The sequence below is a fragment of the Lampetra planeri genome, chromosome 16 (genome assembly GCF_965212315.1).
Source record: "Lampetra planeri chromosome 16, kcLamPlan1.2.h2, whole genome shotgun sequence".
Classification (NCBI taxonomy): domain Eukaryota; kingdom Metazoa; phylum Chordata; class Hyperoartia; order Petromyzontiformes; family Petromyzontidae; genus Lampetra; species Lampetra planeri.
In genome coordinates this window covers 9,785,648-9,813,021 of record NC_136122.1, presented here as the reverse complement: position 1 = coordinate 9,813,021, position 27,374 = coordinate 9,785,648, and the positions used below count along the sequence as shown (strand labels likewise).

The following is a 27,374-nucleotide window of genomic DNA, read 5'->3' as shown; positions in this document are numbered from 1 at the left end:
AAAAATATTGTAATTTTCTGACGTTCATGTGTTAAGAGTGCAGGTTCTAGAGGAAGCAGGTAGCCCAAGCTGTTGTGGGCCAGTGTGCTAAGCCAAAATCAACGAGCGATAAATCAGAAATATAGCCCGACGCAACAGCCCCGTGTACGACGCTGCACGGGACATATCCTGGAGAACCACTTGCCAAATAAATAACAAAAGTGCAACATGTCAGTGAGTCACCCCTTAGACGAGCACCTCTGATTAGCAAGGTTGGCTACGCAAGCTGCCAACGAAGTAAAACGTACGTACATACAGAAAGGCGGTCACCAGTCTGTTCGGCTCTACTGGCTCGCAGAGCTCTGCTGATCCAGGTTGGAGTGGCTGAGCTGAGCCTGGTATTTCTGTCGGCCGAGCTCCACCGTGGAGGCGACCTCCTCGGAGAGGTCTGTCCGGTTGCTCGCCTTCAGGGCCCTGATGAGGAGGCTCACCGCATCCCCGCCTTCGCCACCAGCACCACGTGCCCACGTGACCAGCATCTTCATGATCTGCTGGTCCAAGTTGCCGCTGGAAATAAAAATCACGCCGTGAAAGAAATGCTTAGCAGACTGAGATGCCATACTGGGGGAGATAAATGCACGATTGCCGATAATCAACCATGCGCTCGCGAGCAAAGGTTAAGGGATGCACTCATGCAATTGCTTGCGTGCTACTGCTAGCAGAATGAACTCCACGAGAGGGAGCTCTGGAGAGACCCCCTCGCCCCACTCAAGGGAGAGGGGTTCGAGGGAGAGGGTTAACCATACGTCTTAGAAGATGTGGGAGTTACCCACAATTTAGTGCACCACCGCGCGACCTGCCGATCGACTGCGGTGTGACCAATTATATTGGCTGGGCGGACAAGAGGTGGAGGGTTTGACAAACTTGCAAAATACTTCAACAGCTAGGCATGTTGGCACAGGGTTGGTGGACAACAAAGATCTCTAATAGCTCCCAAAACCACTTCAAATGCATGGTGCCCAGGAGATGGTAGTACAAATCAATGGGTTTATAGGTCAAATAGATCACTGATAGTGATCTAGACTCTCTGGGATTACAGTGTATTATCTAAACCACTAAGCAACAGCTTTTCTCAACCTTTGTGGCAAGTGGTATTATTTTAAAAAGCATTTTACAAAAAGCACCTTTTAAGGTGTGTTAAGGTACAACAAAATGCCTTTGTAGAAAAGGGCCTAAAAAACACTGCATGTTGTTGCCCAATCGAGCACTTCTGTGATACAACCCAGAAAGTGTGTGTCAAACGTTAAGTGAAATTCACCAAAGTAGTAAATGATTTTAGGCCAAAATGACTGCAATATTTATTTAATAATTTGCAGGCCAATTTTTTTTTTACCCGCAGACTAACAAACTATTTTTTGTTCGTTTTATTTACTATTTTCTAAGGGGGAAATGCGAACTTCAATGTGATGAAATTCAAATAAAAACAAGCAAAAGAAAAAATATGGCTGTAACTTTAATTTCATATTACTGTTAAAAATATGTCTTGGCATTTTTTTTATCATGTTTTTCTTTGAAAAAAAATGTGAACACGTTGGAGAATTCACTGGAGGATTTTTTTCTTTCTTTCCCTCCCAAAAAATATGGACAATGTCCAGCAGAGTTTTTGCAGTATTTGGCACAAGAGAGCAGAGATGTTTTTTTAATGTTAACGCAAAATGAAGCCAACATTTTTTAACGATGATTTTGTTTCTTTTTTTATATGAAACAATAGAGTTAAAAAATACTTCAAATGTAAATAAAGGGCATATTAGGAGCCATAACGCTGCTTTGTCTTGACCTCTTAACAAGCCAAAAAATTGAGCAAATGTCTGCATTTGTCTACATCAGATCTCACGGTGGAAATTAAATTGTGTTTGTAAAGCCAACTCAGATGTTTCCAAATAAAAAAAAAACTCCTTTGGACACATTGGCATCCACATTTAAGGAACACTTAAATCAACATTCTTTGTTTCAACATAAAGTACTAAGTGAGTCTCAAAACTCCTTTTCAGGGGGATCCTGCTCTGGGAATAAAAATAAGGAAATGTATTAACTCAGGAACTAATTACTCAGAATGCATTTAGTTTTCTCTCTCGGCCTGAGGGATGAAACGTGTGCACACGTAAATTACTACGTGCACTCTCGGCAAGCCCTAAGTCTTTAAAAGGTCTATTGAACGGCAGACACGTTTTTTGTTAAAATCAACCGTTGCTATGTACAGGTCCAGAGGCCTAAAAATCCCAAGCACCCGCACATAAACGGCACTACTGAACTCTACATTTGAAGCTTTCGTGACTGCAAGGATTCATATTCTTAGGTTTTTTCGGTAAAGTCACGTAGGTAAAAAAATTTAATGAATAAAAGTAAAATAAAAAAATAAAAATCATGACGTTTCGGAGGCAACACAAGCTTCCGTCTTCAGGTGGAACCGTCACAGCACGATAGCTGTATCAAGTGAGAGAAATTCCAAGAAAACAGTATTTGTATATATACTGGTTGAGGGTGGGAGGAGCCAAGGTAGGCCCTGAATATTATTTTTGTGAGGTTCGGTGCGGCTGAAGCACGCTGTTAGGAATGAGCCTTTGTTGTGTAAACTAGGCGCGGATGATGTAGAGGTGCGTGTAAAAGGGACTGAGCCTTTTTGTTATTGAAGGCATCGGAGATAAGAGCGAACACAATTCGCGAATTGAGCAAGGTTATAAGAACTTGGGATAAGACAACTAATATTTACAACTAACCATTTTTATTTTACCAGGTAAGGCTCACTGAACTATACATTTATAGCAGCCAAATACTCTAAACACATGTTTCTAAATGTAATGGCAGGGAGATTCCAAAGTTGAGCAGTGTGAACAAAAGAAACAGGAAGAGTAGTGTTTTGATTTGCAGGATCGTGACTGAACACAGTCCAAACGATATTGCCACTCAACACAACCTTCAGATGTAACTCCGAAACAGGAATCAGATGGAACCAAACCTGTTGTCGTATTTGATGCGCTCCAGTTGAGATTGTTTCAATCCCAAGTTTGTTCCAATCTCGTGCCACTCTAAACCGATCCTTGATGCTATGGTCCGGAGGTTTGTTTCCGTCAGGTATCCAGTCTCTATAAGGATAGAGCACAAGTGTTAAAGCTAGGCATGTGAAGATGCATCGATTTAGAAACTAAAATTGTATATTTAACTTCTTTTGCACCATATGTAGCCAAAAACCAGTTATAAAGAAATCACTTTTAAATCTAGAATTAAAAGTGCACAGCTCCAGTGGCTTCCTAATATCTGAAGGAAGAGCGTTCCAGACGGCTGCAGAGGCACATCTGATAGCACACGATACAGTGACCGTCTTTTTTCGATGGTTAGCCAAAAGCCGCTGTGAGGATGACCGTAGTTCGTGTGATAGTAAAACATTTACTCTTAGGCCCACAATACATGTATCAAAATCGTGCGTATAAGTATCGATTATTCATGAATTATACAAGTTCGTGCTGCATAGGTTTTCCTAGTTGTGCCGTACAGCTCTCCGATGTGTTTTTGGGTCGTGCCGTGTGTTGTTAAGCATGGTGTCCGACATTTCATTTCCTGTGCTGGAGCTTTATCTTTATAAAGCGGTATACATAGAAGGAAAGATTAAACGGCTTACTTCAGGTCCAGAAGAAGCTACCAGCACATGCAGCGAAACGGCGGATGTTGTACCGAACAACAAGCGGAACAACTCAAAAACACATCGGAGAGCAACTGTTACTATTAGGCAGAGGTGTGGACTCGAGTCATGTGACTTGGACTCGAGTCAGACTCGAGTCATGAATTTGATGACTTGCGACTCGACTTGGACTTGCATAACAATGACTTTGTCCCACCTATGAGATATGGACTCGAGTCATGTGACTTAGACTCGAGTCAGACTCGAGTCATGAATTTGATGACTTGCGACTCGACTTGGACTTGCATAACAATGACTTTGTCCCACCTCTGCTATTAGGTAACAGAGTAAACAAAGCTGTACAATTGACGCAAATTAAATAGCAAACGATAAAAAGAGATGGTAAAGAATCGATTCTTGGATACGTGCATCACTTAGCAAAATCGGAAAATGACAACTTTACCAAATGCTGGATAGGATTCATTACGTATCTAGTTGCAAACAAAGCTTACTATGACCCTCAAAGTCTTCCGCAATCGTGGGAGCATACACAGCAAGCAGTTTTGGAGTCATCGGGAATCTGCGACTGGACATTTTTGTTGCACCTGGATTTCCAAGGTCGAGAGGGGGGAAGGAGAAGGCCTGATGAGAGCTCTCCTCACTCGCACTCCTCTCCGAGCCGTTTGTTCTGCTGTCCGCTTTCACTTTCTGTGAAACCAAGTGTGAGGGACCGTCTCTTTATTTCAAGCGCAACGAGCATATGTAAAGCACGTTTTTATGCGAGATTTGTGCGATTTCGCGTCTGTACGGCCAAAGCTATTTCTCCCTAAAAATTGCATTACGCGGTTTGAATTCACTCATATGCGGCTATGCGGTCGGACGTGTGCCAACATTGTTTGTGTGTGCTGTATGCGCTAGGGAAACCTGTATAACTGCGTGTACTCTTGTGTGTGGATATACCGATGGGCAAGTAAGGAAATGCTAATTTGGTGTCGAGTCAAATAATGTGCTCATAAACTTGAGTGTGAAAAAGAAAGGAGGAAAAAGGACTGAAGTTCACCAAGCAATTAATTATTTCACTTAGACAATAATGCCATTTCTTGTTTAAGGATACGTAAAATTGTTGAGAATATTGTAAGAATGTTACTGTTTCTTGTACATGCCTACGACAATTAATCTACATAATACACGAGGCAGGCATATTGTATTTTACCAAGCTGTTCTCATTGCATATCAATTAGTTTGAGCCAATCATGACAAATCACATAACCTAGTATGGCTGGCCAAGCACATGAACACTGTCAATCCCGACTTAAAGCTTTTGTAACTGCAGAAATTCATATTCTTTGGGTCTTTCGGTAAAGTCACGTAGATAGGTTCAAAGAAAATAACAAAAAACGACGACGTTTCGATCGCAACACAAGCGGTCGTCATCAGGAAAAGGGGGTTACCTTCTAAAGGCAAACTGTTTATAAAGGTTTGAAATGGGCGTAGCCCAACTGCCAGCAGCTAATGTTAATGTAAGTGGTGGGCAGCAACCACGACGGTGGTTAGTTTTCCACCAATCAAAGGGCTGCCAGGTGAAAATTAGCATGTTAATGTAAGATCGGTGAGCGGCCTCCACGGGGCACGCGTGCTGAGGTGGCTATGTTAATGTGAGAGATTAGCTTGCTAATGGCAGATCACAGAGCCGCAACCTCTCGGTCGACGTGCAATTTCAACCGAGAAGATGGGTACTAACTGAGCAATCATTGGAAGGACGTTATCAACCAGTTTAAGTCATGACTGGCTGTCATATTCCCATCCTACCACCTTCCGATGTTAGTTGTTCATTAACAGGTTCACACTAACACAGCCACTTTGCGAGCCGACCGAGAGGTTGCTCTGTAGAGCAGCAAAACTGCCTTCGTCTCCCCAGCGCTGTTCACATGCTGCACCAGATACTCAAGGCTGAGTTGATTTAGCAAAGTCCCAGGACTTGTTCAGATATCACTCGCCACTGTTATCCATGGCCAGGAATTTAAATTGGGTTGCCAGCTTCATAGCACAGTACGCTAACCACTACACTACTGCTCCCCTGCATTTACAGATTATATTCACATGTGTTAGCCATAGAGACTGTTGGGTCAAGCACTATTACTAAGTATCTATGAAGGCCAGAATATCCAACGCGGAGGTGGTCGAGTCAGCACCATGGAAGGCAACCTTTGTCTCCTCATTGTTTATTTTTACATACTGTTCCAGGTACTCATTTAAGGCTGAGTCAACCGAGGTGATGCCCATTCTAGGTTAACATACCATACCAAGTTCCAATGATCTTATCCGTGGCTGGGAATTCAACTTAGGACATCATGTTTTTTGCAGTGCGCTGATTATTACACCACGGCCGCCTGCAGACACACACACCCATGCATTTGTTCACTCACAGGAAGCTTGATGGGCAGTGTGGCGAGCCACGTAGAATCCGGACCCTTTCGCTTCCCCACGGCTTCCTCTGGCAGAGCCGTCGGCAGCTCTCCCCGGTAAAACGAAACCTGTGCCCACCACAGAGACACCAGGACCATCCTCCATCAAGCAAAAATAAATTCAAGAGCAGCTCAGGATGACCAATGACCCTGAATCGTACCAATCATCGAATCGTCGAGGGAGTGAATCGTCGGTGTCCCTAAATGGTCTTCAAAGGGACTTCTCGAGTGGCCTCTCTCACCTGCCCCTTGACAGGACCGCGATCCCTGCTGTCTTGCGACTTTACGTAGACCTCCTTCATGTTCTTCTGCTTGGCATAAAACACGAACGCCAGGCGCCCCTCAGAGCTCCTCGGCAGATCTGCGCTCGTTCAGACGGACGATTCAGTCGGCGGACTTCAGGTGACCATGAAGTCCACGTACAGCCGGTCGGTGCAGGCAGTAAGCGCACACGAGCTTGCGATCGCCATGTTGTGAGTTTCAAATCGCGATCGGGGGGTTGACGTTTCGTCCCTCAGGGTCATTGAAAAGGAGCCGACTCTGTAGCCTCCCCAAATCCCTCACCTCCACATGGTCCAGAGTGCCACTGTCAGGCCGCTCACCCAACGTAACAACATTATTCCTACACTGATCCCTCCACTGGTTCTCAATCCAATCCGAATTTACCACTAACAGTGGTTGTCTTATGAATGCCCTTGCCACAGAAATGTAGAATTTAAACCACCGGCTTCGATTTGGAACAGGGAAAGTATCACCCAACGCTCATTTGAGAGGGAAAACCCTTTGACTTTTGACATTGTCGTAAAGTCTAGTGCAGCAGTTCAGAATATCGGGGTGTGTGGACACAGAGTTGTCGCAGAAATCATTTTGAGGGGCACCTATTGATTAGCTCATCCATCAAGTTGTAGTTACAATTTTACACCAAGGGTGTCAACTCTGTACAAACGAGATTCACGCCGTCTCGTGCTCGTTTGAGCAGGAAACCAATTTGACTTGAACACAATGAGCGAGTGACTGTGAATGCCACCTTTACTACGCTAGTCATTCTTGTCACTTTCAGACTGGCAATTGATTCAACTGCTGAATGGTCTTTGCGTTAAAAAGGTAATGGTGCAGCCCCACAGTTGCTTACTCACGGTGCTTCTGGCAGAAAGGCCTCCACTACAGGTGAGCTCTGGAGAGCCCCTCTAGAGGGTATTTAGCCTGTCCTTCCATGCTGGTCAGATGTCTTGGAAGAGGTGGGAGTTGCCCACAAAATTACCCCACCAATTAGTAAGGTTTGTCACGTAAACAGAACATGCGAATTCGTTACCAGGACAGCACACCGGTGTGTTGGAGAGCCAAGCCACAACATTTACAATCAGAGTACGACGTTTTGCCAGTAATGACAACTAGCTTCATCAGGCGACAGCCAGATTTGTGGAGAAATCCTCCTTTTTCGTCGGGTGGTGGCGGGTTTAACACCACATCTATATATTTAAACGATCTAACCCAAAAAAAAACCTGTATTATGGAACGTAAAATATCGTAGTTTAGTGTGACCGAGCAGCGTGCACCTGTGTGGACCTCGATTCCTCCCTCAAAGGCAGCGTAAAACTCCTCGCCCTCCAGGATGTCCACCATCTCAGAGGGCTGGGGCCCACTGTACCTCTTCTGCAGGGTCTTTAGGGCGGGGTCCACCTGTGGGGTTAAACAGGTTGTGCTCGTTCACGAGAACATCAAACACAAGTCTTGCCGATTCTTTGCGGATTACCATTTGTGTATGGGTCCCTGTTTGCAGGGCCGTCTATAGGGGTGGTGCGGGGCCCCGGGGCAAATCCCACTCTGTGGGCCCCCCCAACGCCTTAAAACATCTGACACCGTCACATTGAAGCGGGTAGGGCCCCTCAAAGCACAGGGCCCGGGGCAGTCGCCCTGATTCGCCATTCCCTCGGGACAGCTTTGCCTGTTTGTTAATCCACTTGATGGATGAGGACCTTCCCATGTCATGTGGGTAGTAAGGGTTATGTCACCATACTGCACCATTCTGGTCAGTTTGCATTGGTAAAGGTGAGGAGTTTAGATGCAGGAGCATAGCAAAAGAGCCAGATTTTTCTGCCCTGTGCTGCACTGCCCTATGCTGCCCATAGCATTCTATGCATGCTGGTCACCCATCAGAGCACCATCCAGGCTCAACCTTGCTTAGATTTTGAGATTTGACGGGATCGGGTGCTTTCTCAGTGATTTTGTCATCGGCCATTCCGGTATGCATATAATATTGTAACTGTGGACATTTTAATTGTGTTCTTGATCTTTTTGCCAACAATTTAAATTTTGATTGGTAGAGATTGTTAGAGCTCTCTGTGCCCTCTACTGAGAAAATGTGGTAATTGTGGTTTAAAAAAATACACACATTGTGGCAAAGAGTATGCCACATATATGAAGGTTTTTAAGGCAAAGATTTGGCTGTTTTGCCCCAAGGTTGGTAAGCTTAATATTAAAACAACCCAAACAAGCCAGACCCAGTCAAACCTCAGAATCTCAGCATTACTTGGATTGGTGACTGCCTGTGAGGTCCAAGTGTTCTGGTCTTGGGCTGCGAGGTGGCCCAGTAGATGGCAGAACAGCAACATAATCTTTAATCTATCTAGTTTATATTGTAATACTTTGGTGGATTTTTTTTTCCCAGGTACTCTGGTTCATTCCCACACATGCACGTGTGTATTTTAAACTTCTTTCGCACCGTATGTAGCCAACCATGCTAATCGGAGGTTCGGGGGAAGGACAACAAACTAAACACAAAAAGCAGTTCTAAAGAAATTAGAATTTAATTTAGATTTAAATGTGTATATAATTCCAGTGGCTTCCTAATATCAGAAGGATCAACGTTCCAGACGGCCGCAGAAGCGCATCTGAAAGTGTGTTATGCAGCATGCCACTCACAAAAGGAATTTTCCAAACATCTCAGTGTGTGCATGGGTCAGCTGTGATGTTCTTGCTCTATCGTTAGTTAACATCTCTTCACGTATTTTTCCACCTTAATTTCTAAACCCCCTTGCTCTGGGGATGTTATGCATTTTCCATGGTTCTGTGTTCTGGAAGGCACGCAGAGATGCCATGGCCTAAAAGCGCCTAATGCAAATTGTTTTCCTCAAATATCAATACAGAAAAAAACTTTAAATTATAGGCAACATTCAGCAATCAAAAGCAGTATTAAAAATAAATAACTACATTTCAGGAATATACAATACAAACTATCAATATAAGGTACTGTTTAACGACAGTTATATTTATATCGATAAATAATTTGGTGGTACTGTGTTGGCAGTGTCGCACAATAAAATATAACAAAAAACCTCAATCATCAATAATGCTGTCTTAAAAGATATATAACAGCCAAGGTTTTGGGCCAATAATACAGTAAAGAATGTAAAGAATGTAGCTACAAGGAATGTGACCAGATGAGGCAATTGGAGGCAAATGGAGTTAATTACATGAAATGTTTGCGCTCAATTACATGCTAATGTCTGTTTAGGCTAATAGTCGTGACTGCAGGGATTCATTTTCTTGGTTCTTTCGGTAAAGTCACGTAGAAGGGAAATAATAAAAAAATATTATTTCCCTTCTACGTGACTTTACCAAAAGAACCAAGAATATGAATCCCTGCAGTCACGAAAGCTTTAAATCAAAAATCATATTGACTATTAGCCTAAACAGACATTAGCATGTAAATGAGCGCAAAAATTTCATGTAATTAACTCAATTTGCCTCCAATTGCCTCGATTTGGTCACATTCCTTTCCAGTAATTGCATTATATATCTATACATTAAAAATGTTCAAGTGTTATTCACCCGATTTACATTCCAACAATCAAATTGCTGGAGAATATAGCATATATTTGTACATTTGAAAAAATACATATTTTTTTGCTATTAATTCCAATTGACATCATGGCCTATTGCACCTCATGTTTAAAAGAAGGCTATGCACTGGTATACGTTGAATATTATTTATTTATGAGAGGCACAATTCACGCAGTGGTAGTGGCGCTGCACGCCTATAATCCAGCACAAATGTTTCCAAACTCCCCTGCCGTGGTAGTTAAGGTGACATACCCTGGCTTGCCAGGAGAAGTCGGTCAAGGAAGCGTGTACTAATTTCCTTCTGTTCCACCTGTATGGAATAAAGTGTTGCCCCCTCACACGGGTAGATTTTCTCCAGGCGCTCCCATTTCCTCTCCACAAGTATAAACACTCATCAATTGGCTGGAAAGATCTTAACCCTTTACCGTTGCGATGACGTACCGGAAAGAAAAACTTTATCGGCACTGATGCTCCCACAATGCCATGCGGGAGGACATGTGACACAGTTTGGCACCAGCTATCATAAGAGTGCGGTCATGTCGCAAGTTCTCTACAGCAAGTCAAATATCTTTAAAACAACGGGACTGTGCCTCACTAAATTAAAATAACGCTAATCGCTTGCGTGTTCCGAGATTCAGTGGTGAACGGAACCCACCCTGCATCTTTCAGGGATCTCGGAACGGGAATACATATGCGCCGTGCAATCCAGTTGCAATAATTCCGCTATAGAAAAACGAAATATCATCATCATCATAACGTATCGTGGGTGTGAGGATCGATTTTTAACCAATTGGCCGTATGCTGCCAACTGTAACGTTGGCCGCAACTTTCCTTCTTGTAGGGCAGGCACCGCAGCAGGACCAGCTCTGGGTCGCGCTTGAGCTGCATCGCCAGGAAGCACACGCGCCACCGTCGCAGCAGCTCGTAGGCCTTCTTGGCCACGGTGGCCACGGTGCCCACGTAATTCTGCGTCCTGTGCCATATCCAGTACCTGGCCACGGCGGGAACACACAGTCAGCACGGCGCCGCCTCAGTGACAATTATGGAACTGTGGTGGCTCCTTTCATGCTGGAATTGATCTCAAATGCGCAATCATCCATTTTGTTAAGCAAAGATTGTATCAATCAAATTTATTTTTATTTTACCAGGTAAGGCCCACTGAGCTATATAGCTCTTTTTCTGAAGTGACCTGGCCACAAATGATAGCTCAACAAAGTGGCTTATCACGTGTAAATTTATAGCAGCCAAATACTCTAAATGCATGTTTCTAAATGTGGAGGGAAAAACCGGAGGATCCGGAGAAAAATCCAAGTGACCATGGGGAGAACATGCAAACTCCAAATATGGAACTCCAGCAGGAAGCAGTGCAACAGTGTCTGAGAACCACAGAAGATGACGTCACTGACCTACTTCTGAAATCACTTCATCCACATGTGGAACACACCTTTTATATGCAATGTGAAGAATGTTTGATGCATATCAATCAAACTATTTTTTACAGTGATGTTTATAAAACACACCATTTTTTTCGTTTTCATAGATGGAATGAGCCATATTGAATTGTAAAAATTGTACAAGCTTCCCTTGCTTTACAAGAGTTTGGTTTGTGCACCATTTTTCTTGGAAAATATCTACCACATAAAGCGATGAAAACATTTGTAACGTTTCTGTTGAGCAAATTATTGGCGACCTGGCGGAGACCATCAACTCACAATAGGTGGCAATCCAGATTTGAACCCAGCATCTCTGCGACGGCAGCTTTGTGCTGTTCTACAATCCACCTCTTCATATACTGACCCACAATCCACTGCTTCAAACTGTTCAGAACCCATTTCCATTTGTGTTACAAGCTGGCATCGCCTCCTTGTACAGGATTCAAACTAAACAACATTTGTTTTACTTATTTTAAATTTCGAGACATCACGCCGTCATATATTATGTTTACACTCTAGTATATTTTTGGATAATTCTTTACTTGACCAACGCAAAATAAATAAATAAACCAAATTAATCAACATATCAGCCATCAAGGCTCCGTTCTGTCTGGGAGATAACAGTCTGGCAGCACAAGCGGGCTAATGAATGTCGGTATGAGCATGCAGTGGCCCATATTTTTTTATTTTATAATTTTTCTCAATAATTATTATTCCTATTATTATTGGCCTGCTCTATAAGCAAACAGTGGAAGGACACTTCTCAACTTAATGCCAGAACAACAGTCAAGCCAGCAATACTTGTGCGTAAAAACTCGCCACGCACACCATCGATCTCAAATGGGCAAGGCCAAAGCAGGATGAGCAGCAAATGTAGCAGTACATCTCTGACACATAACAATTGAAAAATATAGCAGTGGCTTTATCATGGCTGATGATGATGATGACGACACATTCTCAATAGAGGAGTATTGGTAATTGGTTAGCGAACTGTGCTATTAAGCGGCCAACTTGAGTTTGAATCCTGGCCACGGTGAACATGAGTCTTCTTCTTCCACGCGTTTGTCCCACTCATGTAAGGTCCCACTGTCCTCACCAACCTTCTCCACGCTGCCCTGACCTGCACCATCTCGATTTCCACTGTTCGGGCCACCATGGTCCGATCACATCACATCGCCCCCCCCCCCCCCACCTCTTCTTCTGCCTTCCTCTTGATCTCTTTCCTTCCACTTGCATCACTTGTACCTTCTGACCGACGTGAGTAGCGAGTGATATCAGAACCGGTTGTAGGTGCCACCTTCACCAACCAGCGCTGACCAACATGGTTAAGTCAAGTATGGTTAAACGACTCTTTGGGCCTTTGGGTCCGTGCTTAATAACCATGCTCTAAATAGAAAGAACTTCCCCCTTCTCTCTCTACTCCCTTACTTAAGTTCTTCTTCCCTCATCTTCCCCTCCCTACATAAAAATACATATACCCCGCTCGTGAGCCCAATCTCTCCCCTCCTCTTAAACTCAGGAGCACAGCGTTCCAAACTTACATCCACGGGGTTTATGTACCCCCCCCCCTGCCTACGTCGTGGTTTGTGCTCTGTAACGGGCTCCGTTAAAATATATTTGAAAAAGATAAATAATTTATTGATTGCTCGCGACTGGATTATTTTCTCCATCATGCGTACATAGCCAGGCACCCACCTCTCTTCCTTTCCCATTCAACCTCGACCACCTCCCATACTTTCCCCTCTCCTCTTCCCCCTTTCCTCATGTAGCTCTGTCTCCACCTTCCTACATCACAGCTTATTATGGACGAATTCCTTTGTTGTGATAACTTTTTCGTTGTTTATGCTTTTTTTTGGGTGCTATTTCCTAATTTGTTTATTCATTTTGTATCCTTGGTAGTAGGGTTTTGATGGGCTTGGTATTTACGTGTGTGTTGGGTTTATTTTGCGCCATACGTAGCCAACCTCGTATGAGATTTGGTCCTTATATATAATTTATGTACAGCCTTGTGGGATGCTGTTGGCATGAACGACGCTATATCAAATGCAAGTATTATTATTTGCGTCACTGTATTTTGACGGTTGCTGTTACTGAAAAAGCAGAACGTGAACAAACTCACAGGGAGAATTCGGACACTTCGAAGATGGCGTACAAGTGCGTGAACTCAAGCGTCAGGTCGCGGGTGATGTCCTCCCAGTCCCCCGTGTGTGGGTCCCCGTGCAGCACGTGCAGTTTGCTGGGGTCCAGTTTAATACCTGCACGCAACGGACGCAAGGGTCACCGTTTTAGCAAAGGTGCAACGGACGCGTCGATTCATCCGTTGTGCTGTTCACTTCTTAGCGTTCTCTGGTCTAACACTGGTGAGACAAGGCGATAAAGGAGGCTCTCTCTCTGTTATAGGCCAATCAGTTTTAAAGACAATGCATACATTATCGAAGCATGTTTGTTTGAGTATTTTACAACAATCATGTGTGGTTATGCAGACTTGTGCCTTGTGATAGATAGGAATAAAGCTGATTTCTTTCATCCGTTGGTATTGACCATGCAGCTCACAGTACATATACCGCATTGAATGTAAGAATCAACGTTTTTTTTATTCGTATTGGTGTATGCCAATGACCAAAGCAAATGGAATGTGACTGATTTCATGAAATATCAGACGCAAAGCAGGGTTGAACCTACACAGTGCTTGGATGGGCGACCCCCATGCATAAAAGACAGGTGTAGTAATAGACAGAATGGGCAGTAGAGGGCAGTGCAGCTAAATCCATTGGTACCCTGTACAGTAAAACCTTGGATTGCGAGCATAATTCGTTCCGGAAACGTGTTTGTAATCCAAAGTACTCGTATATCAGTTGTGATCAGGTGACGCTCGGCAGACAAAGCGTATACGTACTACTCGTATTGCAAGACCTCGCTCGTTTAACAAATTAATATTTATTTAACATTTTTGCTCGTCTTGCAATACACTCGCAGACCAAGTTACTCGCAATCCAAGGTTTTACTGTACTTCACTCACCGGTCACCAACATGCACTGACACGCGTAGTGAAGTATGGTCAAAACGGCCCAACCGATCAATGTGGTGTTGGAGAGGCCTTCATCCAGTAGTGTATTGACAAAGGGTTGTAAATTATTAATATTATCTTGGCCTCAAGGAACTAATGGATTACCAGAGACACCAGTTGGCAGCGGAAGGCGAATTTTGACAGGCTTGAGGAAGGTGGAGGCCGGGCTTTGGGACAGGATGAGCACTGGACTGATCATGGTCTCATCTCCCACCACCCGGCGCATTTCATCATCATCATCCACGGGCAGCACCTGCGGGCGTGCAGATAAGTTCACCACAGAGATTCAAACCTTAAGACATTTCACGTGACATCCTGTATTTGCATGATGTCGTTATCAAACTTACCTTAACCCTCATTAGCTGTGGTATAACTATGCCTTCTGTCTGTGTGGAGGGGGTGTTTTTTTGGCATTCTGATATAAATAGAATCTTGATTGTAATACCGAGCTTCTTCGTTCAGTTCCTGGGAAACACATGGTAAAACCTAAACATAGTTTTCTACCAAAGCTCCCAACACCTGCAGCAAAATATCGGATATCGTGGCTGATCCACACGCAGTACAACCCGAATATGCACTTTGACCCTTTCCCATTCCGAGACTACTACAAGTTGCAGGGTGGGTGTCCCATTCACCGCTGAAACTCGGAACGTGCAAGCGGATCAGCGTTAGTTTTATTTAGAGAGGCATAGTGGCGTTGTTTTTAAAGACGTTGTACTTACCGCAGATAACTATACACACGCAAATCTGGCTGTCGCTTGATAAGGTTAGTTGTAATTACTGGCGAAACGTCGTACTCAGATTGTAAATGTTGTGGCTTGGCTCTCCAACACACCAGTGTGTTGTACTCATAACGAATTGGCATGTTCTGTTTATGTGACAAACCTTACTAATTGGCTGTGTCGGGTGGTTGCGGGTTTAACGACACATTTACATTTTACGCGATCTAAAAAAAAAACCTGTTTTAATGATGAATGATATTGGTCGCGAAAGCCTACGTGTTAAACTTAAGGGATATCGCTCGACTGTCGGCGAGAATCAAAACGTCGTCCACCTGCATGCGGACTTGGCGCGTCTCCTCCACGGCCCCGGGAGGGAAGAGAAGGCGAAAGCCGGGGTTCACAGAGCTGAAGAGCTGGGTTCCCTCGGGGGGCACGGAGCAGGAGTCCTCCACCAGCCGCGCCACCACCAGGAAGTAGGAGAAGTGCGGCATGGAGCACCGCGCAACACTGCGGCCCTGCAAGCGCCGCCGCACACGCAAGGTTGACACATTGTTGTCCTTCCCCTGCACCTCCGATTAGCACGGTTTGGTACGTATGGTGCGAAAGAAGTTCAATATACATACACATTAGGAACGGCCCACGGTGTGACTTCAGCACACCAACGTCAACAAAATGCACCATATAGTATGACATTTCCATCGCTCGTCGGCAGCATTTAACATATTCACCAGAATTTATTATGCGTTTTTGGGCTGTTCTTTCGCACCATACATAACCAATCATGCCAATCGTAAATGTGGGGAAACTTCAAAAAAATACTAAAACTCATCAGAAAACTAGAGCATAACTGTAAAAACCCACGCAGTAACAATGCATAAGACAATTTACATCAGGCTATTCCTGATGCCATCCGCTGTCTCACCACCCTTGACATGAGCATATTAACGTTGCCATTGAACTACCTGCCATATTTAAGTAAAGAAGACTTGATGATGGCGATGACAAAAATTATGGTAAAGTTGTACGACTGTGAATTAGCTTCGAGTAAAATATTACAAACTCAAGGTAACTAGGTGACCAAGTACTTTCGATTGCAGCGTCATTTCTAGTTACTGTGAGCGCAGTGCAACGCATGTCGACACGGGAAGATATGGAGCAGCATATGTTGCCAAGGTGAGGTTGTGCTTTGGCTTGTACATCTTTGTATTTTTTCAGTTTTGTCTCCAAGTTACTCCAGTTGTTGCAGTCAAAGGTACGCATCACAGCTTCCCTCTTGGGTCCATCTTGCACTTCTTCATACGGTACAGTGATGTCAACCTCCTACGTTGCATACAATATAAAGGATAAGGATTTTAATTTACTGAGCACTTAAATACGTAACGAGGTACAATTATGGGGCCGATTATAACGTAACATAGTACTATTCAGCATCATATAAATGTCTTTAAAGTATACAAGATGCCTAAAAAGGCATTATTCGTGATTAAGAAATGCATAATTTTTATAGAAAATTGACAAACATCTAAATATACGGTTCAGGTGTTGGAAATATATTTGTCATATACTAACGTTTTTTTTTACTGAAAGGCTTCCGTGATCTGAACAGCAGAAGCATTCAAACCAATCACGAGCAATTTTTGTCAAACACACCTGGGGCTCTCTCAAAATGTGTGTCGTCCATGCCATGGCGAACACGTAGAGGTTTGGAAGGATAAGGCTTGCATAATAAAATTAACAATTCTGCCAATTGCGTGCATTTTTGTGAACCTAGCTGAAACTGCAGTCTAATTAAACATTTTAAAATAATGGATTTTAATTTTATGGACACCCTGTCATTGTTAAAGGTGCCAAGAATGTAGTTGGCTCACAAGAGGCCAGGGAAATTAAACTCCACATCCTTTTAGCAGGAACAAAGCGGCAACAATCACAGAATCAAGAAGGCTCATTTCTCTTCACCCATCTGAAATACATCCTCATGTAAGCAGTGTTTTCTTAAGCTAATAAAATGTTCAACATCTTATCGTTGTCAATAACAAAGAATGAGTAAAAACATTCCAGAGATAATGAGCAACAAATGAAACACATTATCTGAGCATCAATTACAAACGTAGGTACATTAAAAACTAATTAAATGAATAAAACTGATGAAGTGCCTCGCAGTTACGAAGACTCTGGCCCAGACAGCTTGGCCCATAAATCATAGCACATCTAAACAGCTCCAAACCCACAACTTAACATTTGATCTGCAATTTTAAAGGTAGCCAATAGGGTCCAATTAAAAGCATAATGAGTAAATACCAAGATGGAATTTGAATACAGGCCAGCAGGTATGAAACGTCAGAAAAGTCTGGCAGCGGGACATTGTCATCGCCTGGTTGGCATGAACACTTGGTGCAAGGAATTCAAACGGAGGCCCTTGTCCGATTCTCCACCACCCTCTCCCCCCACCCCCCTTTTGCTTCCGTAGCTCGGTACCTGAGACCCTTTGGGCAATGCATACAGGCCAAGTCTCACGGATGGCTCTTGCGATTTATGAATTCTTACAATTTTGAGTGTCCCGTGGCTATGGAATGTATTCTCACGTTTTTTTGTTGTTTAAATTAAAATAGTACATTCAGACCGATTTACTGCAGTGCATTGGCAGATGCTGATGGTTCAGCTCTTATGTAAGGGGTCAGCTCAAAATGTGTTGTCTTTGCTTACACCCTTTCTCTTGAGAAAAAAGCAGAAAACTGACAACTATCCAAAGTCAGTATTATGATTTAATTTACTGTGGAGGTGTTCACAGAGTGGTGGACATTAGCCTCCTATTGCCGCTACGCAAACTAATTTAGCAATCTCCCACCCCCCTTGTCTGTGTGACAGTTAAATGTTTCTGTGCCTCGGCTTCTTGGGTTTCCCATCTCAGTTTCTAAGGTTTTTCCCCAAGCTTTTCAGTAGGGTTCTCACTGATTTAAACTCCGTTGGGGTCGACACGTCTGCAATGGGCCACGATACAGGTTGCACAAACTGCACTCGATAACTATGCCACAGGATTACATAGACCAAATACTCTAAATGCACGTTTCTAAATGTGGAGGGGAAAAGCGGAGGTCCCGGAGAAAAATCCACTCGACCACGAGGAGAACATGCAACTCCAAATATACAGGCGTCAGGGCCGGGATCGATCCCACGACCTCCTGTACACTGGGCGAGGGAATTAACATCTCGCCACCGCGGCGAGTCTCACCCCTAATGGGGGTATCCCCGTCCAATCTCTCCTCCACTTTTCGTCACCCAAAGCCCGTGCTTGTCGAGTCTGTGGTTGCCCCGGTGCAATTACACCACCAGCACACCCGATAGCTAAACCACTGTGGTGGTTGTTGCGAAGCCAACCTTTCCAAAGGTGATCCCGTGCGGTTGCAGGACGAGAATGGAGCTCAGAAGCAGCTCGTGATCGTTGAGTCGCACAATGGTGGGGTCAGGGGGCCGCACGTCGCACGTCACCAACGTCTCCGTGTCCACGGCCCCCGCGGGAAAATGCAGCCTCACTCCGCATGGCAGCCACGCCAGCAGACCACCAGGCCCCACCGTCATGCTGCACACACAACGCACGTACAAATCAAATCAGCCATTCGTATTTTTGCTATTTTGGTGCTATGAGAATAACGGGAAGCAATCACAACCATAATGTGTTTTACAGAAGGGAATATTTATCAGTAATTTCACAGTAGCAGGTGATGTTTCCATGTGGCACTACCTAATTGTGTAATGTTGTGATTTTCAAATGTGCCAAATTTGGACTGCGATGTCCGCGCATATGGCCTACTTCTTTCAGAATAACGTTGCGGAATCTTTAACATTCACTGTGGAACAGATGGCTCGTGTTTTTTTGTTAATACCCCCGCAGTATAAACCAGGGGTGGCTTCTGGGCTCCAACTGCGAAACAGGCCGTAGCGTGGTAAACACTCTACGGCTTAGCCATATCGTTAGCGACGGTCTATTCACACCGGCACTGTACGAGCGTGGAACGACCAACACCACCTGGGTTTGGTCCTCCTCTGTCTCACACCAGGGACTCATTCAAGGCTGAGTCAATCCAGCAGAGGCTGAGCATTGGTTCAGATATCATTTGCTTCGAATATTTTCTCAGGCACGGTTGGCTACATTCGGTGCTAAAGAAGTTCAAGATACATATGTTGGTAGTTAGTGTGCTAGCCGGACTGTTGTGGAAAGTACTGTTCGCAAGTACCTACTAAGTCATCCAGGACACACAAGAGAAGGTGTAATCAGAATCATAAAGGCATGGGTATCTTTGTTTCTCCAGTACTGATGTTTACACAACACACCAGGTACTCATTTAAGGCCGAGTCGACATAGGAGAGGTTCAGAACCAGTTCGGAAGCCAATTGTCACTGATGTTCTCTGTAGTCCGGAATTGAACTTAGCTTCATAGGAATGTAATGCTTACCGCTCCCCATCTCCGGCCTGTGTTATTCAGACACAAGTATACTGATGTACTGCACATATAAACTCCTCTTGGCATGATCCCACGTAAAGGACAACATTGGGGCACAATCTTGAAGTTCACTTCAGCCAAAGCATCCGAAGTGTATTCACATGCAAAAAAAGGGAATCACCTGCCGTGGTCCGAAAGTAGCTTCATCTTTATCATCTTGGGTTCATCGATGTGTTTTTCTGGATAAAAAAAACACACAAGCCATGTAAAGAGGACATGTGCAGGCACGCGTGTTATTTGTCATGAAGATACAGTACATTTATTATGCTTAACCCCTGAATGTCTTTCTTAAGTTAAACTTGGCGGGTTATAAATTCAATAATGATGACCTATGGTCAACAATAATAATGTAACAGCCATGGAATGGTACTCGTCCGAGAGGACATTCAATTAGGAAATAGAGCAGTATGAAATCAGAGTTTGTGCTTTGTGCTGGGTGGATTATTACATTGCAGAATTACGAGAGGTGGCGGTGACTTGGGGAGGCCTGATGCTGATGATACACGTAAGGTGTGTGCGGTGACTGCAAATGTACCGTGCAGTGGAGGGGTCTCGGGCCTGCCAATGGGGTTCCCCTTGAGCTGGGTGAAGGACAATTGTGCAACCTCGGGCGGCACGGAGCGCAGGCTGTTGTTGCAGAGGTCGAGGCGGGATAGTGCCGGCAGAGAGGCCAGGCTCGCTGGCACGGATATCAGACGATTGTCGTGCAGGAACAGCGATTTCAGACGATTCATCCCACCTACGCACCAACACGGGATCCACTCTTAACATGCTGTTGGGGTAAAGTGCTGTTTGCGAGCATGTAGCGATGTAGGGAGGTGTGTTATCGGGTCTTAGAACTGCAAATAAGAGTTCAAAAAGTCTACGCAACTTCTATTGCACAGCCTTTTGGCTGTGGACTGCACTACAGCCTCCCCTGCCTAACCCCGACATTGAGCCGAGCACTTCTGGCCCCCTAGTCTGATGTTCAGACCCATTCATTTGATCAGGTTCATTGTAAGTGGATAGAGTCACCCGCCCAAATTAAAACCATCTATTGGGAAGGATACGAATTGATTCCAATGTCCTATCAAATCCGTGCTCTAATAAGTGGCCCGGGCTGCGTCCCTAAATTGAAACCCTATTCTGGGCTCATTTCATTTGATTCCCATATCAACGTAAGCCTGCGGTGTTCCACGATCTATTCGCAATGTCAAGCCACGACCAAACCGTTAAACTCTGGTCTTACAAGAAAATTGAATCTACTTTGGGGCCAAGCAAAACCAGAAGCAGGCTTAACAATTTTCCATGTGCTGTGACTTAACTCGTGACGTCAATGGCACGGCTCTGGTTCTGCAACAGAGGTCGCAACCGGGTACCCGATACCCGTACCCTACCCGATACCCGGCTACCCGTACCCAGCCGGGTACGGGTACCCATTTGCGACCCTGGTGCGGCCGGGTACGGGTACGGGTAGGCCGTGAGTCACCGGTGAGTAACTGTTTGTCACTCATTTCGGGTAGGGTACGGGTACGGGTAGCGTACGGGTACCCGTACCCGGCCGGGTACGGGTATCCGTTTGCGACCCTGGTGCGGCCAGGTACGGGTAAGGAATCAAAACCCTCTTCTTAGGTTTTTTCGGTAAAGTCACGTAGAACTTTCTACGTGACTTTACCGAAAAAAACCTAAGAAGATGATTCCTTGCAGTCACGAAAGCTTCAAATCTAGAATCAAAACCCGTTTGCGACCTCTGTTCTGCAGTTGAAAAAACCTGGCGAGATCCTAAGCCGCACCGGACTTGCTTGCCACAGCCCTGACACGGCTCGGTTGTGTCTGTGACACTGAATTGAATTGGCAAGTGGTTATTCTGATACACAAGATCAGCAGCTGTTCATTAATACACTGACTCAACGAGGCAGGAAGGGAGGCGAGGCTGTTCCTAGACAAGTCCAGGTCCTCCAGGCATGGAAGGGAGCCCAGCTCCTCCGGCAGGGTCTCCAGGCGGTTGTTGGACAGGTCTAGACAACACAGGGCAGACAGCCCCTCCAAGGAGCTTGGCGGCACGGAACACAGGTCGTTGTCCTTCACCGACAGCTGAGTCAGGCTTCTGAGCTGCCCCAGCCATTCAGGAAGCTCCTGGGAAACAAGACTTTATAAAAAAAATATGCTTCTCAAAAATCGCCAGAATAAAATCACAGTACAAATTACAGTACAGTATATTATTACATATGATGTATTCTATTTAATTATGTATGAAGTTAGAATTTCATAACATTTATATTATTTGGGTCTTTCGGTAAAGTCACGTAGATAGGTTCAAAGAAAATAACAAAAAACTATGACGTTTCGATCACAACACAAGCGGTCGTCATCAGGAAAAGGGGGTTAGCTTCTAAAGGCAAACTGTTTATAAAGGTTTGAAATGGGCATAGCCCAAATGTCAGCAGCATGGGTGGGACAGCTAATGTTAATGTAAGTGGTGGGCAGCGACCACGACGGTGGTGGGTTTTCCACCAATTAAAAGGCTGCTAGGTAAAAATTAGTATGTTAATGTAAGATCGGTGAGCGGCCTCCACGGCGAGCGTGCTGAGGTGGCTATGTTAATGTGAGAGATTAGCACGTTAATGGGAGATCGCAGAGCCGCTGCCACTTCGAGGACGCGAGCGACGATGCCTGTGTTGGTGTGAGAAATTTAACCTGTTAATGTAAAATCGGAGAGCCGAAAAGAACATTAGAAGGTTGTAGGATGGGAACATCACAGCCAGTTATGACTTAAAACTGGTTGATAACGTTCTTCCAATGATTGCTAAGCTTATTCCTGCAGTCACGAAAAGCTTTAAGTCAATATTCATAACATTGGAAGATGTAGTTGTTTTTTAGTCATGCAAATAATGCAATGTTGTTTTATTTATAGATGTAAGTTTTGTAAGTTATTTGAATTAACCTGAGGTTCGAAATCTTTTAAGAACTCCTTCCTCATTTGTTTAAATGGCACAATGTCAATGTTCTTATATTTAAACCAAGACATCACCAATTGTGACTGCATCTCTGTTTTGATGGATACAAATCTGTATTCTACATATACTGCATAAACTACACCTTCATCGAGAAGGCGTTTAATTACACTAAGAATGCATACCTGCAAGCAATTGTTGGCCAGGAAGAGTATGGAGAGCGACGTCAGTCCCCGCAGGGTGGGTGGAAGACTGATCAGCCGATTGCAGCTAAGTTCCAGGTGAGTGAGGTGGCAAAGGTTTGAGAAAATATCGTCGGGGAGGCGAACGAGGGAGCCAGCGATGCCGGCCCCGTGGTCATTGCGGGCAATCCCGCCACGCATAGCCAGCGATCGCAGCGCGTACAAACGGCACACACCGGACAGAGCTTTGATAAGGCTGGACTCTGGCACATTCGTGCCGAGGCGGAGATTTTTCAAAGTCGCCACCTTGGGCCAGCATTGCTGAAGCAGATGGAGGAAGATGTCAACACCGTTGAGGTAAGAGTCGAGATTTAGCGAGTTCCCAGCAAAGTAGAGCTGTAATCTGAGCGCATCCGTGTCCTCCAAGGCCATGTTATTGCCGTTATTTCCAAACATGCTGGCGCAAATCGAACCGCTAATGGACTCAACACCTTCAGAGAGTTTGAGAACAATTCGGTTGTCGTTTTCAACACGTAAATATGTGACTGACCGTTGCTCCTGACGGTGCAATCCAATGTCACGGCAGCAGTCCTATCGCAATGAATATGCATCAAAACAACGGTGAAGAAATAATCCCTTGTCTTCATAAACATCTTAATCACGAACAAATGGTATGCATCCCAATGACGCCAACACCACCATGGAGCGTCTTCACGATGGTTTTAGGCGATCAGAGTGGGCAGCGGCAGCTGGGGCACAATCGCCACTGCAGGCCCGGGCAGAACCAGGCGTGTTTGTAAAGCCTGCGTGAAAATAGCAGAATGACACACAGCCAGGCGATGTTAAAGCAAATTATATTGAGTAGGTCAAGGTAGCTAGTGCCAATTTGCGTCGCGAGCACAAACCAGGCTTGTTAAAATAAAGCGCTTATCAAAATGCGCAGTTCAAGGTTAAACATTTTAATTTTTAGGGCATAAATTTAAATGTATTAACAGCCTGGGCATAACGATGTTGTGCACTTTCTTGTTGTGGTGTATCCATATTGGCAAATATAAAAATTTAACAATTTTATAGAGCCACAAAGTTAAATAATAATAATCTATGAAATCCCGCAAATGACGATAAAGACAAATTACCCAATCTTGATTTGAAGCTTTTGTGACTGCAGGCATCCATACGCTTTGGTTCTTTCGGTAAAGTCTAACTACGTGACTTTACCGAAAGAACCAAAGAGTACAAATTATCCACTTGTATTTAGTAACATCAAAGAGAGGTTAGGGTTACGTTTTTATTTTTTTAAACAGAGCATTTGCTTTGGCTTATAATAATACAGCATACACATAATTTGATGTGTAGTTTGTCAGCACTGAAATTACTTTCTGTTGCTGCTACTGATTATGGGTAAAACACTAAGCTGTATAATATCCATGGTTACACTCTTGATGGACGAACATGTTTGGGCTTGCCTTGTGAGGCAATTTGGAGAAAAATATTTGAGAATCCACACAAACCAGTAGACTGCACTGTTTGGCTGAAAAGGTCACACTATAGAAATACATATGGTAGTTACAACTAGGTGAGAGCCCACTGAGAATGAAAGTCTTTTTCAAGGCAGACTTAGGTATCAGAAGATGATAACAGTAGAGCAATACCGAACACAATAGCACAAAAGAGAACGCATGTAATACAATATCTGGAACATTAGTACACTGGAATAAAACCGGGCAGTTCTCCAACAAGGCAACACCAAAATAACCAGGCATAGCAACATCTTTAAATGTTGACACTAAAGCAATGCATTGTACTTCATATATTTGGAATATAAACATAAGTATATACTGTTGAAAAAGACAAATCATAAAACAGAGAAGTCTCCGGACATGGACAATGTTTGTTGGTGCACTTTTATAAGCCTATGGAGGTTGGGTTAGTGATCATGAACATATTATGGTTTACACATTTTGTACATTATTTCTTCAAAATAGAGTCTATAAGCAAATAGTTTAACATCGATACCATGCATAATATATTGACTAATGGCACAGCAGAGACCAGGCGTGCAAGTCATTACAGCTTGACACAGATGTTACACAGTTATTGAGCACAGTGACATTATCCGTATTTTATCCACACAAATTAACTTCTCAACTCGAAGAGGATGAATTACCCCCCAGTTCGATGTCACTCATGTTTACCGTGCGAATTCTCAGTCAGATAACACCAAAAGCCAGAGCACGGATAGGAGTTTGTGCTTATTGATTAGGATGCACGTATAACAGGCAGAACGTATTTCCCCGCATATAACCCGCGGGGTAGACCACTTTTTACAAACAAATCAAGACCCTGCGGGGTATATGGAGGATGCGGGCTATCCCAAAAATATTTTACACGTGTGACATGTCATAACTCGATACATTTTTAATGGTAGGACTATCCACTATGCAACACCCAGCCCTACCCAGCCCCTCCCTGCACGACGGACACAATAATCCCCTGTGGGCTGGTGTAACCAGGAGGTTCCTACCAGTAACATCGATACGAGTGCAAAGTATAGGAAAGGGTGAGCAAATCCCGAAAAAAAATACACGGAAACGAAACAATATAGTTTTGTCATCAGGGAAAGCCCACTTAGCTATTCGTTCTTAACGTTAACACTGCACTGTCACACGTAAACTTCACATTGCTGCACAAAGCTTAACAACATCAGCCAAGATCAATATACTACCGGATCAAGGCCCACTCGATTGCTAAGTCTAACATTGTATACAGTCCAGCATAACTCTAATATACAAAGTATAAATCCTTCACTATGCAAGGCACTAAACTTCATACAGAGGAAATATTCTTATACGTTGCACATGTCACATATACCACACGTAAACAACAATACAATATGTTAAAACGCACAAATTAAAACACACAACAGTGCAATGTACACACACACCAGACCACGTACTGTACGCGCACTGTACATAAACTTTCATAAGTACATCCTGAACAATACAGTGCGTGTGTACATACAAATACACATAGTTTAAACATGTACTATTTGTTATATACCGTACCAACACACGTACTTGTTTCATACACACAGCATTGTACACATGACATGCATGTACACCGCAGTATATAGCTATACGTATAAACAACACAGTAAAAATACTAAGTGTCACACGTTAAACAAGTACTTTTAATGACGTGAAAGAGAACACTTTAAACGCACATAACTGCAGTGTTAGTGCTGCACGTAACATCACACATCACGTGTGTATACTTACGTACTGTAACTCACTACACTGCCAACACGTGTACTTATAAAGTACGTGTACTTATAAAGTACACGTGTACCATGCTCAATCCACTGCTGGACAAGTCTCCCCCCCCCCCACTCTACACACGCTATATATGTCACTAGCATACGAGACGTTACAATACACACAATGTAATTCGCTACAACACACTTATTATACTTTAGACGGGTACGACCCACGCAGTTCGATCACGTTAAGCAAACTCACCACCGACTCATTCGCCCGTAGTTCTTTAACTTCTTAATTCATTTAAGCACCCCACCACCCCACCATTCGTTCGACTGACAAAGCATGTTCCGACCGGCAAGAGAAGTTGTAACGAAGAGACTTAGAGAGGTTCCCTCACGACTGCCGGGTGGTGCCGCCACCGCCACCATCGTCACCGCCACTGCCACTTCCCGCCAACAATTCGCGCGGTCCACCTCGTGACGTCACTGACGACGTCACCGCAGCGGTGGTGGTGTGGTGGTGGTTGTGGTGGTTCTGTGGTGGTGGTATGGTGCTGTGGTGGTGGTGTGGTGGTTGTGGTGGTGGTTGTGGTGGTGGTGTGGTGGTGGTGTGGTGGTGATGTGGTGGTGATGATGGTTCTGTGGTGGTGGTGGTGCTGTGGTGAGGTGGTGATGGTGCTGCTGTGGTTGTGGTGGTGCTGTGGTGTGGTGGTGGTGGTGCTGTGGTGTGGTGGTGGTGGTGCTGTGGTTGTGGTGGTGCTGTGGTGTGGTGGTAGTTGTGGTGCTGTGGTGGTGGTGGTTCTGTGGTGTGGTGGTGCTGTGGTGGTGATGGTGCTGCTGTTGTTGTGGTAGTGCTGTGGTGTGGTAGTGCTGTGGTGTGGTGGTGCTTTGGTTTGGTGGTGATGGTGCTGTGGTGGTGGTGCTGTGGTGGTGGTGCTGTGGTGGTGGTGCTGTGGTGTGGTGGTGATGGTGCTGCTGTGGTTGTGGTGGTTCAAATCGCTTTAAACTACAGGATTGTCATTGTAGTGCGTATTTAATGTGGCGCTGCACTCTGATGTTGTAGGAGAAAACATTTATTAAAACGTATATTTAAATAAGTAGAACGTGTCTATATTTAAAGTTGCGCATTTTGATGTGACGTCACATTTCTTAAACCCCCGACCCCCCTTCGTCACACATCGTCACAAATGTCTGACCCCCCCCCCCCCCCAGGTGCGTGACGTCATTTATGGACGGCCCATTGTCTTTAATTTTCGTTCGCGAAGGAGATGTGCAAATTGGTCTGTTGGTTATCCCAGTATCTTCGAGGAATGTCA

General features: G+C 44.4%; 1 protein-coding gene across 1 annotated transcript; it reads right to left on the bottom strand.

Annotated features, from left to right (window-relative positions):
* Positions 1 to 287: 287 nt before the first annotated feature.
* PIDD1 (p53-induced death domain protein 1) lies at positions 288 to 26,504 on the bottom strand. Its single transcript, XM_078601437.1, has 17 exons — positions 26,318 to 26,504; positions 22,803 to 23,602; positions 21,571 to 21,799; positions 20,220 to 20,423; positions 19,806 to 19,863; positions 18,561 to 18,762; positions 16,200 to 16,505; positions 15,518 to 15,700; positions 14,569 to 14,716; positions 13,516 to 13,651; positions 10,797 to 10,954; positions 7,677 to 7,802; positions 6,363 to 6,481; positions 6,082 to 6,189; positions 4,261 to 4,363; positions 2,996 to 3,122; positions 288 to 546 (listed from the first exon to the last, which is right to left on the bottom strand). Exons 2-17 carry the CDS (start codon positions 23,253 to 23,255, stop codon positions 324 to 326), a joined length of 2,883 nt encoding a protein of 960 aa, XP_078457563.1. The 5' UTR covers positions 23,256 to 23,602; positions 26,318 to 26,504; the 3' UTR covers positions 288 to 323.
* Positions 26,505 to 27,374: the final 870 nt, after the last annotated feature.